The sequence below is a fragment of the Macaca thibetana genome, chromosome 19 (genome assembly GCF_024542745.1).
Source record: "Macaca thibetana thibetana isolate TM-01 chromosome 19, ASM2454274v1, whole genome shotgun sequence".
NCBI lineage: Eukaryota > Metazoa > Chordata > Mammalia > Primates > Cercopithecidae > Macaca > Macaca thibetana.
The window spans coordinates 49,588,908-49,601,888 of record NC_065596.1 but is presented as its reverse complement, the minus strand read 5'-3'; the positions used below and the strand labels follow the sequence as shown (position 1 = coordinate 49,601,888).

At 44.6% G+C, this 12,981-nt stretch overlaps 1 protein-coding gene across 2 annotated transcripts in view; it reads left to right on the top strand.

The window, feature by feature from the left end:
• TDRD12 (tudor domain containing 12) overlaps positions 1–12,981 on the top strand; it is a 101,945-nt gene that overhangs the window by 16,774 nt on the left and 72,190 nt on the right. For both annotated transcript variants that reach the window (XM_050771973.1, XM_050771974.1), the window contains exons 4-8: positions 450–569; positions 4,997–5,052; positions 6,330–6,415; positions 12,086–12,275; positions 12,838–12,930. In XM_050771973.1, coding sequence (XP_050627930.1) covers positions 450–569; positions 4,997–5,052; positions 6,330–6,415; positions 12,086–12,275; positions 12,838–12,930 — 545 coding nt within the window. The remainder of the gene's footprint in view (positions 1–449; positions 570–4,996; positions 5,053–6,329; positions 6,416–12,085; positions 12,276–12,837; positions 12,931–12,981) is intronic.

Genomic DNA, 12,981 nt, shown 5'->3' with positions numbered 1-12,981 from the left:
GTAGTTTTGGTAGAGACGGGGTTTCACCATGTTGGCCAGGCTGATCTTGAACTCCTGACCTTAGGTGATCTGCCCAACTCAGCCTGCCAAAGGGCTGGGATTACAGGCATGAGCCACCGTGCCTGGCCAGGAGCTTTCTTAAGACATTTTTTTCCTAAACTCTTACTCCTAGATCATGAAATGTCAGTTTCACTGATACACTATCTATGTACCATATCCATGCTTTATGTATCAAAAGAGTATGATTTTTTTTCAATCTCCCAAGAAACAGTTTTTCCCTCTCGACCAAATGTCTCCAAGCACTGTTGGTGGCTATATTAGAAACAGAAAGAATTGTTGTTTATGTGTTTTGTTTTACATTAAGTATATTAATAAAATAGGTGCACTGTAATGGAATATGTTTTATGTAATTTTCTATGTAATGGAGCTGTTTCTGTTTCACTTTTTAGCATCCGAGTTGTAGTAGAATCGTTTATGCAGCTTCCCTATAGAGCAAAAAAATTCAGCCTGTACTGCACAAAGCCTGTCACATTACACATTGACCTCTGCCGAGACAGTACTGACATTGTGTAAGTACAGCTTCTTAAGTCCTTCGAATCATTAGTAAAAGCCTTCTATCAAGTGCACGATGTTTCTATGAAGCCAGTTCCTCTGTAGAAGTGCTGAGCAGGAGGTCTCTGTTCTTTAGGAGGGGCTTCTGAGTCAGTGTTTGTCTGACCTGGCTGTGGTTGAGAGGGTTTGGAGCAGGGCCTGAGCTCTGTGCTTCTTGCCTTTGTTTCAAACTTATAAAAAGTAATAAATTAACTGTCAAGAAAAATATTCATAAAACATAGGATCATGGAGCATTATACATATGTGTATACACACACATACACACACACACACACACACACACACATACACACACTTTTTGAGACAGGGTCTCAACCTGTTGCCTGGGCTGTAGTGCAGTTGCATGATCATGGCTCATTGCAGCTTCACCCTCCTGGGTTCCAGCAATCCTCCCACCTCAGCCTCCCAAATAGCTGGGACTACAGGCACACACCACCATACCCAGCTAACTCCCCTCTCCTCTTTCCCCCTCCCCTCCCCTCTTCTACCTCCCTCCCTTCTTGCTTTCTTTTTTTGAGATAGGGTCTCACTATCTTGCCCAGGCTGGTTTCAAACTTCTGGGCTTAAGTGATCCTCCCACCTTGGCCTCCCAAAGTGCTGGGATTCCAGGCACGAACCACTGTGCTGGGCCCATGGAGCGTTATAAAAGAGTCCATTGCAGTTTTCTCCAGGCCCACATCCTTCCTCCTGGGAGGCCTCTGTGATCTTTTCCAGCTCTGAACTTGTGGGCCTTTGTCAGTGCTTTTACACACACTTACCCTGTGTGGAGCTTTTAACAAAAATTAGAACATACTGTCTTATTTGCAGAATTAAGAATGTATGTTGAGGCCAGTTGCGGTGGCTTACACCTGTAATTCCAGCACTTTGGGAGGCCAAGGCATGGGAATCACCTGAGGTCAGGAGTTCAAGACCAGCCTGACCAACATGGCAAAACCCCGTCTCTACTAAAAATACAAAATTAGCCTGGCGTGGTGGTGGGCATCTGTAATCCCAGCTTCTCAGGAGGCTGAGGCAGGAGAATTGCTTGAACCCAGGAGGTGAAGGTTGCAGTGAGCCAAAATCACACCACTGCACTCCAGCCTAGGCAACAGGAGTGAAACTCCATCTCAAAAAAAAAAAGTATGTTGAAACTCTTTATCAACACACATATCTCTTCTTTCTACTTTTAGTCTTTTTCCTGGGTGGATGTGGTTGACATACTTTCTGTATTTAATGATTCCCATCTGGATAGCCACTAGGTTGTTTCCAAACCATTTGCACAGTACAGTCCCATAAGAATATGGATGAATCTGGCTGGGACTGGTGGCTCATGCCTGTAATCCCAGCACTTTGGGGAGGCTGAGGCGGGCGGATCACTTGAGGTCAGGAGTTCGAGACCAGCCTGGCCAACATGGTGAAACCCATCTCTACTAAAAATACAAAAATTAGCCAGGCGCAGTGGTGCGCGCCTGTAATCCCAGCTGCTCGGGAGACCGAGGCAGGAGAATCGCTTGAACCCAGGAGGCAGAGGTTGCAGTGATTCAAGATCGCACCACTGTACTCCAGCCTGGGTGACAGAGTGAGACTCGGTCTCAAAGAAAAAAGAATACAGATAAATCCGTATAAAATACACAGACCGAGAGACGTATATATACGTGTGCCTCGCACCCCATCTTTGCTCCCTTTTTCTAGAGTTTGACTGCATTGCTAGTGTTTGTACAGGACAGATCCCTGCCCTGGGCACTTCCCTCTCAGGTGCAGGCACCATGTCTGCTGTCTTGAATGAGCACTACCGAGTAGCCTGACTCCTGCCTCCTGTGGTCTGTAGAGACGTCAGCCCCATCCTTCCACCCGGTGCTCCTCTTCTCATCCGCTTCCGGGACGACGGCATTATGACAGGAAAAGCCACAGGGAACAGCCCAGTTCCGACTCCACTGGCATGCCACGTTGCACTGTGTACTCTGAACTCAGAAACTGCCTTCATGGGCTGTTTGGTGACCTTCCCATTCTCCACTCACCCCAGCCCCCAGCACCCACAGTTTCCTGGTGGTGGTGAGTGCATCACTCTTGTGGCTGGTGTGGCGTCTACACTGATGTGAGGATAAGTCCCTGCTGAGGCCAGTGCGCCCTACCACGCCGCCCTCCAGCCAGTCCACCCCACTGCTCACAAAAGGCTCTGGGAGTGGGATTTCCTGCACTCAGCAGCCCCTGCCCCCTGTACTGCTGTCTTTCAGAGCGGCCCACTGCCCACCCTCCAGGCATGATTGGGCCCCTGTGTGTGCAGCCCAGCTCCCCTCAGAGGCAGTCGGTCCTCTCTTTCTTGCCGCTCTGCATGGGCCCTTCTGGGAACAAATGTGGGCTTCTGGGCCCTTCCCCACCCACCCTAGGATGCCCTCAGGGAAGGGCCTACTGGGTTTGGTGACCTTCTTTGACATCTGATACCTTTGTGTTTGTGCTTTATCCAGAACACCCTTTTAACATGTGTATTGCAGTTTTACAGATTTTGTCAAATTCCCCTTCAAAAAGACTAGCAATTTATACTGTCATCATTGGGGTACGAAAGCACTGTTACTCCCACACAATATTGAATATCATTAGGCTTTCTAATTTCTGCTTGTTTGCTCAGTGAAAATGGTATTTTGATTTAATTTGTATTTTTCTGACTTGCAAAGCTGGTTATGTCTTCATGTGATTATTGTGTGTGTGTGAGAGAGGGAGAGGGAGAGACTAGCTGATGGGGTTATTCTGTGTGTGTGTGTGTGTGTGTGTGTGTGTGTGTGTGAGAGGGAGAGAGACTGGCTGATGGGGTTATTCTGTGTGTGTGTGTGTGAGAGGGAGAGACTGGCTGATGGGGTTATTCTGTGTGTGTGTGTGTGTGTGTGTGTGTGTGTGTGTGTGTGAGGGAGAGACTGGCTGATGGGGGGTTATTGTGTGTGTGTGTGTGTGTGTGTGTGTGTGTGTGTGTGTGTGTGTGTGGGAGAGACTGGCTGATGGGGTTATTCTGTGTGTGTGTGTGTGTGTGTGTGTGTGTGTGTGTGTGTGTGTGAGAGAGGGGGAGAGACTGGCTGATGTGGTTATTCTGTGTGTGTGTGAGAGGGAGAGACTGGCTGATTTGCCTGTTCATGTGTTAGATTGGGTTTTCTCTTGGGTTGTTTGCCTTGTCATTATTACTAATCTACTACATTTTGCTTTTTTAAAAAAGCTAATTATTAGGTAATTCTTTGTGTGTAACAAGGTTTTAGGACCACTGCCTTTACTGCCTTTTATAAATCCTTTGTAATTCCTTGAATTGCTTAATATCTTTCTTATAAGAATAAAGATAACCAACATTTTTGAGTAATGATTATATCCAGGCACTGGGCTAAGTGTTCTATGTACATTATCTCATTTGATCTTTAAAACAGTTCTTGGAGGATGGTGGTGGCATCTCTGGTACATAAAATCAGAAGAAACATAAAACGTCATTCTGACTTTACATTTTATTTTTTTCCTTGCTTCCAAGTTTCTCCTCTTTCCCCACTTTCTACAGCTTTTCCTACAATTTTCTTTGCAAAGCCTAAGAAAGATGTAGAAAGGACAAGATGATAGGGTAAGATGGGAGCCAGTGAGAGGGCGCTAGGGTCAGCAGAGTGAGGAACAGTAGTTTTATAGTAGCTGAGACCCACTGCATTAGCTCATGCCTGTAATCCCAGCACTTTGGGAGGCCAAGGCAGGAGGATCGCTTGAGCCCAGGAGTTTGAGACCAGCCTGGGCAACATAGCTAGACCCTCTCTCTATAAAAATTTTTTTTTTTAATCGCTGGGTGTGGTGTGGCACACCTGTAGTCCTCGCTACTCGGGAGGCTGAGATGAGAGGATCCCTTGAACCCAGGAGTTCAAGGCTGCAGTGAGCTGTGTTCATGCCACTGCACTCCAACCTGGGTAACAGAGAGAGACCCTGTCTCAAAAAAATGAAAATGAAACAAAGATAGTATCTGGCTGTCCCACGACTGCCTGTGAGGGTGTTGGTGTACCAGCATGTGTTGTGCCCTCTCTGTGCCAGACTGTGCTAGACGCTGCACACTTAGGATCCCTGTCCCAGGAGCTTGTGTTCTGGCTGGGGAGACTGATTTGTCTAGGGATGGTGGTGTCGTGACAGACAGTGCGGTGGTGAGCACAGGTCATTCTCAGTGGCACCTCTGTGCTTTGAGTCTGCACCAGTGCAGCTGACAGTGTTGAGAAGAGCGTGTTGCAGGATACGGTGGGATCCTCACCCTCAGAGCAGGGCCAGCGCCAGGCGCCCCATCATCTGCATCACATGTTCCATATGTAGTGTGAGGAACGTCCAGTGTATGGTTTACAGAATGCTGTTGGTGTGCTAGCCTCAGATTTTTATGTAATGAAGTTGCATCTGTTCGCTGTTCCAGACCTGCCAAGAAGTGGGACAGTGCAGCTATTCAGTACTTTCAGAACCTTCTCAAAGGTAAGCCAGTGCCTGATCACTGCAGCCTGCCTGGAAGTGACACCCACAGAGGCCCAGGTTCTGCTGCTGGAGGGGGTTGGAGATGCCCCTGTTGGCCAAACAGCCCTCCTCAGAGGAGTTCCCTAAGCTACCTGGGGCTTCTTCCAGCTCAAGTGCCACAGTAACTCTGCACCCCTAGTGGTTGTGGATGTCAGTAATTGACAGCTAAGATCAGCAGGGGGCTGTTTGTACAAGGGAACCCTTACACAGTAATAAGGCTTGCCTCTTTGTTTGCATAAAAGCTGCGGCGCTGCAAAATAAATTCATATGGATTTTATTGGACCAGTAATTGATGAAAAATCTAGCATTTTTAGTGAGCAAGAGATAGTAAATGGATATTTATTGTGTAATATTCATTACTGCTAATTTAAGATGAATAAAATGTCTTCAGCTGTTCTTTTTATTTTATATCAGTGACTATAAACAGTGTATTTTGTGGGATCTGTCGTGACCCCTGGCAGTCAGATACCTGGTTTCAGTGAGAGGGTTGGTGGGTGGGAAATGCCTGGGGTGCTGCCTGGTACCTCGTTGGGTCCTGGCCCCTCTCCTGTGCTGTGCCGTTGTCTGGGTAGAGGAGGAGCCAGATCCTTTGACCTGGGAGCAGGGGGAGGCTGGGAGGTCACTGGGACTGGAGTTTTGGCCCTGTGAGCCACGGGGGCTGCTGGGAGATGAGAATGCGAGTCTGGAGGAGGCCGGCCATCTAGTCCTCAGTGGCTCAGGCAAGTGACTTAGCCTCTGAGCCTGGTCTCCTCACCTGTGATGTGACCACTGTACTTACCTTGAAGGTAGTGGTAAGAACTCAGCGAAAGAAGGTTTCTAAAGGACTTAGCACAGCGCCCGGTAGGTGGCAGCGATGCTGCTGCTGTGGGGTTTTGAGTCTCTAAGGGAGTAGCTGGGTGCTGCACTCCGTGGGGCTTTGCAGGGTAGAACGGACCTCAGATGAAGGCCTGGCACTGGAAATCTGGGTTTGGGAGGAGTGGAGGAGAAGAGAATACCAGGAGCTATGCTTGAGGAGGTATTCACAGGGTGGCACAGGAACCTGTTGACAGGGACAGGACTCCTGATCCACTCCGCAATCAGGAGTGCTTTTTCCTAACATGCTCCCCCTGGTCCTGCCCGAGGAAGCCATTTGGGCACTCTTAAGTGGTTAGCAGAGGTTACTAGGTGAGAAATAGTCATGATTGTTTCAAATATACTTTTAACATCAGCTAATTTGTGTTTTCATTTATGCTGTTTAGCAACTACCCAGGTGGAAGCCAGATTATGTGCTGTGGAAGAAGATACATTTGAGGTTTACCTTTATGTAACTATAAAAGATGAAAAGGTAAGTGAAAGAATTGTATTTTTAAAATATTTCATCATGATTGTAAATTTTACTTTAATAAAACAGAATAAATGCCAAGAAAAACACTATAGTTCATACAGCATAGAAATTGTCTTAATCTCTTAAGGTCTACCTTAGACCTGAAGTTAGCTAGGTCTGTATTTTCTTCTTTTGATTACTTTAAAAAATGACTTTGGCATTTTATTTTAAAATGGCCAAGAAATTGTTCCTATAGTGATGAGCATGAAATGTTGTATTCTTCTGAGGGAACATGATTTTTATAAATATGCTAATTTGCTGTAGCATTAGTTCACTGCCTTTCCCCCTAGACATTCTCACTGTATGTAACATGTGCTTACTGTAAAGAATTAAGATCACAAGCAGAAAGAAAGTGGACATCACATGTGAGCAGCCCCTACCTCTGCCAGGTGCCAGCTGCTAGCATTTTGGCCTCTGCCCTCTCTGAAGGATGGCTCAGGGCATAGCTCAGCACTGGGCAGAAGTGGATAGAAGGGGCACATCCAGGACTGCTCAGAGCCCCTGGAGGGTACCTTAACCATGGATTTTTTAAAAATTGTATTTTGAAATAGTTTTAGACTTACAGAAGAGATGCAGAAATAGTGCAGACATTTTGGGAAATGCTTTGCCCAGGTTGTCCTGATGTTAACATAGCACAAAACCACAGTACAGTTTTTAAAACCAGAAAAGTAACATTGATAAAATACCACTGAAAACCTGCAGACAGATGAATGTTGCCAGTTTCCCCGCTGATTTCCTTTCTCTGATCTAGGATCTGCTCCAGCACTGCGCGCCCCCCCGCCACCGCACCTGTTTGTCATGTCTCCTTCCCCTCTTCTGGCCTGTGACAGCTCCTCAGTACTTCCATGCCTCTCATGGCATTGACTGCTTTGGAAGAGCAGTGGCCAGTGGTTTTGTAGAATGTTCCTCAATTTGGTTTGCCTGATATTTTTCATCATTGTATTAAGGCTGTGCATTTTTGGCAAGAAGACCACAGAAGTGGTACTGTGCCCTTCTCAGTGCATCCCAGCAGGGGTTTATGACGTCAGTATGTCTAATTACTAGTGATGTGAATGGTTTTTTCCCTTCAACTTTTAAGTTCGGGGTACATGTGCAGGACGTGCAAGTTTGTTACATAGGTAAATGTGTTCCATGGTGGTTTGCTGCACAGATCATCCCGTGACCTAGGTATTAAGCCCAACATCCATTAGCTATTCTTCCCTGATGCTCTCCCTCCCCCCTCCCCACCCCCTGACAGGCCCCAGTGGGTGTTGTTCCCCCCAGTGTCTATGTGTTCTCATCATTCAGCTCCCACTTATAAGTGAGAACATGCAGTGTTTGTTTTTCTGTTCCTGCATTAGTTTACTGAGGATAATGGCTTCTAGCTCCATCCATGTCCTTGCAAAGGGCACAATCTTGTTCCCTTTTATGGCTGCATAGTATTCCGTGGTGTATATGTACCACATTTTGTGATGTGGATGTTGATCACCTGGTTACTGTGGTGTTTGCCAGGTTTTTCCTGTATAGAGGTGTTATTTTGTCCTTTTGAAATTAGTAAGTATCTTGTGGGGGCCTACTTTGAGGCTGCAGATAACCATTCCATCAATGATTCTTGGCTGTGAAAGATATCACTGTGGTGTATACGTGTTTCATCTTTCCCTCTACATTTTTCTCCTCTCCCCTCCCCTCCTGTCTGTCTCTCTCTGTCTCCTAGGTTGGAGTACAGTAGCACAATTGTAGCTTGCTGCAGCCTCAACCTCCTGGGCCCAAGGGATCCTCCTTCCTCAACTTCACAAGTAGTTGAGACTACAGGTGTGCACCACCACGCCCATGTAATTTTTTGTGGAGACGGGATTTCATTATGTTGCTCAGGCTGGTCTCAACAGGCAGTCTTCTCGCCTTATCCTCCCAAAGTGCTGGGATCACAGGTGTGAGCCACCACGCCCAGCCCCTTCTGCATTTTTAATTTTTATTATTTATTTATTTATTGTTTTTGAGATGGAGTCTTGCTCTGTCGCCCAGGCTGGAGTGCAGTGGTGCAATCTCAGCTCACTGCAACCTCTACTTCCCGGGTTCAAGTGATTCTCCTGCCTCAGTCTCCTGAGTAGCTGGGATTACAGGCACACGCCACCACGCACAGCTAATTTTTATGTTTTAAGTAGAGACGGGGTTTTACCAAGTTGGCCAGGCTGGTCTCAGACTCCTGACCTCAAGTGATCTGCCCGCCTCAGCCTCTCAAAGTGCTGGGATTACAGGCGTTAGCCATCACGCCTGGCCCCCTTCTGCATTTTTTTTTTTTAAACAGAGTTTCGTTCTTGTTGCCCAGGCTGGAGTGCAATGGTGCAATCTTGGCTCTCTGCCGCCTCCGCCTCCCAGGTTCAAGCAATTCTCCTACCTCAACCTCCAGAGTAGCTGGGATAACAGGTGCCCACCACCACACCCGGCTAATTTTTTGTATTTTTAGTAGAGATGGGGTTTTACTATGTTGGCCAGGCTGGTCTCGAACTCTTGACCTTAGGTGATGCACCCGCCTCGGCCTCCCAAAGTGCTGGGATTACAGGTGTGAGCCACCATGCCTGGCCCCCTTCTGCATTTTTAATTGGAATTTTATACCAAAGAACCCTCCCTCCTCCCCCGTATATTAATTATTCGATAATTTGCATTAATATGGACTTTTGGAAATGTATTTTATTTGGGGAGTTCTAATCTATGACTATCATTATTGCCTTGCTCACATTGCATTGGATTCTGGCCATTAGATGCTCCTTCAAAGGGGCTTTTGTATACTTTCAGTGTGCCCCATCATTACTTGAACCCTCTTTACTCTCTGTGCCACAATGTTTATCATTTTGTTATTTGCCAGCCCTAGCCCTAGAATCAGCCACTTCTTTTTTTTTTTTTTTTTTTTTTTTTTTTTTTTTGAGATGGAATCACTCAGGCTGGAGTGTACTGGCGTGATCTCTGCTCACTGCAAGCTCCGCCTACTGGGTTCATGCCATTCTCCTGCCTCAGCCTCCTGAGTAGCTAGGACTACAGGCGCCTGCCACCACGCCTGGCTAATTTTTTGTATATTTAGTAGAGATAGGGTTTCACTGTGTTAGCCAGGATGGTCTCAATCTCCTGACCTTGTGATCCGCCCGCCTTGGTGTGCTTGTTCCAACTGGAGTGTCATGATCATAGGTCCTCTCAGCAGAAAATATTATGAAATGTATGTATGTACTTATTCCCATGCACACACAAATCTATATTTCTATATCCATCTGTACACATATTAAGAGCTTTGATACTTCTGATTTGAATCCAGTACCATAGGGTTCATTCTAACTCTCTCCTTTCCTTATTTATTCATTTATTTTTTTGAGACAGGGTCTTGCTATGTTGTTCAGGCTGGCCTGGAATTCCTGGGCTCAAGTGATCCTCCAGCCACACCCTCTCAAGTAGGTGGGACTATAAGCACACACCACCATGCCTGACCCCTTATTCTTAACCCCCTTCTCCAACAGTGAGAAACCTACTCTATTTGGCTACAGTCTACGTATTTGACTCATCCATGTATTTACATTAAGTAATTTCAGGATTGCTAACCCACACTCCTGTGAAAACAAAATTTGTATTCAGCCTTCACATTATGCAGCCAAAATACTGTCTGCCAAAGTTACTTAGGTTGTTTTTTCTCTTTCGCATCTTCTTCAGTGTGATTATGTTATTCTTTTGTAATGGGGTTCATTTGTTACTGCTTATATTGCATTTTGGATTCCCCACATCCTGGTTCATTTTACCTATGAGTTTTCATTACTTATTTTGTAACTTAGTAAAAATACCAAAATCGCCCAAAGGTTTGGCTTACACCTGTTTAATCCCAGCACTTTGGGAGGCTGATGTGGGTGGCTTGCTTGAGCTCTGGAGTTTGAGACCATCCTGGGCAACATGGTGAAACCTTGTCTCTACAAAAAATACAAAAATTAGCTAGGTGTGATGGCTTGCACCTGTAGTCCTAGCTACTTGGAAGGCTGAAGTGGGAGGATTGCTTGCGCCTGGGAGGCGGAGAATGCAGTGAGCCAAGATGACAGCACTGCATTCCAGTCTGTGTGACAGAGTAAGACCCTGTCTCAAAAACAAACAAAAAAAACCCCACCAAAATATTGGCTACAGAACCAATCATTTTTTTAAAAAAATTTCATACTTAAGAGACCTATCCTGTAAGGACCAGTCTTATAAGACATCTTTTTTAAAATAAATTCTGTATAAACTTGCTTTCTTCTTGCTTTTCAAAAGTAGGTCTCTTTCTAACCATGTAGGTTGTATGCTGATAATGACTCTATCTTTTTTTTTTTTTTTTTTTTTTTTTTTTTTTGGAGACGGAATTTTGCTCTGGTGGCCCAGGCTGGAGTGCAATGGCGTGATCTCAGCTCACCGTAACCTCTGCCTCCTGGGTTCAAGCAGTTCTCCAGCCTCAGCCTTCCCAAGTAGCCGGGATTACAGGCATGTGCCACCACGCCCGGATAATTTTGTATTTTTAGTAGAGATGGGGTTTCTCCATGTTGGTCTTACTTTAAAGTGCAGCAGGCAGGGAGGTTCGTGCTTAGCCGAGAGAGCTTATAGTGGATGCATGAGATCATAACTGCCAGAGGAAAAGCGTGTAGGCCAGCAATCCTTTACCAGCTCCCAAAGGTGGCACCAGGGTATGTCCCAGGGTGTTTTGTTTTTTGGTCTGGCTTCTTTCATTTGGCAAAATTATTTTAAGATGCATCCATATTTGTTCCTTTTGTTGCCAAGTCCTCTTCCATTGTGTGGATATACTATAGTGTATTTACCCATTAACTCGTTGATGGATATTTGGGTTGTGGCCATAGGGCCCTTATAGATATCCATGTACAAGTCTTCCTGTGGACCTGTGCTTTCATTTCTCTCGAACATTACCTAGGAGTCAAACTTTTGGATCATATTGTAGGTGTTAAGAAACTGCCATATTGTTTTCCAAAGTGGTAGACTATTTTACCTTCGCCTCAGCAATGAGAGTTCCAGTTCCTCCATGTCACTTGTGTAAACATTCTGCCAAGTGTGCAGTAGCACCTCATTGTGGTTTAAATTTGCATTTCCCTAATGACTAATGATGGTTTTATATGCTTATTTGCAATCTTCAGAATTTGATGAAGCAGACATTCAGATTGTTTGCACATATTTTAATTGTGGTGTTTTCGTTTTATTGAGTTTTTTGAGTTCCTTATATATTCTGGATACATGTCATCTGGATACTTGATTTTAAAATAATTTTGCCTCATCTCTTTATTCTCTTGAAGAGCAGAAATTTAAAATTCTGAGCAAATCCAGTATAACAGGTTTTCCTTTTATGGTTCGTGTTTTGTCTCTGTCCTCCCACCAGGTTTTTGCCTGGCCAGGTAGTTTTAGCACTACAGTGCTTATGTCCGAGAAAACGCCTCTTGTGTTTCTCACAGGTGCTTCTGTTTTTCTTCCTCAGGATTGGTGGGAAGTAATTGGTTTACCAGAGCAGGAGTCAAATCTGTTTCTATCAGATTATGTTCTATAAAATAATTTCTCTGAAGATAGAACTTTGGGGTTAAGTTTGGAATATTTCCTTTAAAATTGCTTGACTGTATTTGTCTTATTCACGAAATGTTTAAAATTTTACAGGTTTGTGTTAATGATGATCTTGTTGCAAAGAACTATGCTTGTTATATATCACCTACGAAGAATAAAAACCTTCAATATTTAGAAAAACCAAGATTGAATATAAAATCAGCACCCTCCTTCAATAAACTCAATCCAGCACTTACACTCTGGCCAATGTTTTTGCAAGGAAAAGACGTTCAAGGAATGGAAGGTGAGTAGATTCTCATCATATCAATTTCCCTTACATTGTTTTATTAGTAATCTTAGTGTATAGATATAAGTTGTACAGACTTTTCCCCACATGGAGACAAAGACTTGGACTCTGTTTAATATTTAAAGTTTAATCCTGATGAGGCTGTGACAGATTTTGAGGTCCTAAAGTGCCACAGTTTGTGTTTATTAGACCAGGAAAAAAACTGCCCTCAATTTCTTATTAACATTGAGTTATGTTGTTAGAAGTCCAAATGTTTGTAATTTAGAGATACTAACAAAACAAGATTTTGAGTATTTAGACTTTTAGATACTTTTAAAAAGAGCTATTTATCACAAATAACCCTTAGCATGAAAATATAAGAGCTAGTCACGGACTGTGGAAACAATTTCTGACATTTCTGTCCACACCTGATTTTTAGTCCCCTCGCCTTGTGTCCCTTAGTCAGGTGTCCTGTAACCTCAGAGCAAAAGCAAGAGCAGAAGTAGTGTACTAACAAGTTCACATTTTTATTTGGGTTTTTATTTCATGCTTTAATTCTGAAATTTATTCTTTCTATCAGATTCACATGGTTTAAATTTTCTGGCACAATCTCTGCAGCATACATGGCGCAGGGGTATTGTCGGTGACCTCAGGCCAACAGCCACAGCACCGGGTGAGTTCTGCTAATGTGGTTTATTTCATAGGCAGCATGAAAAAAGTATTC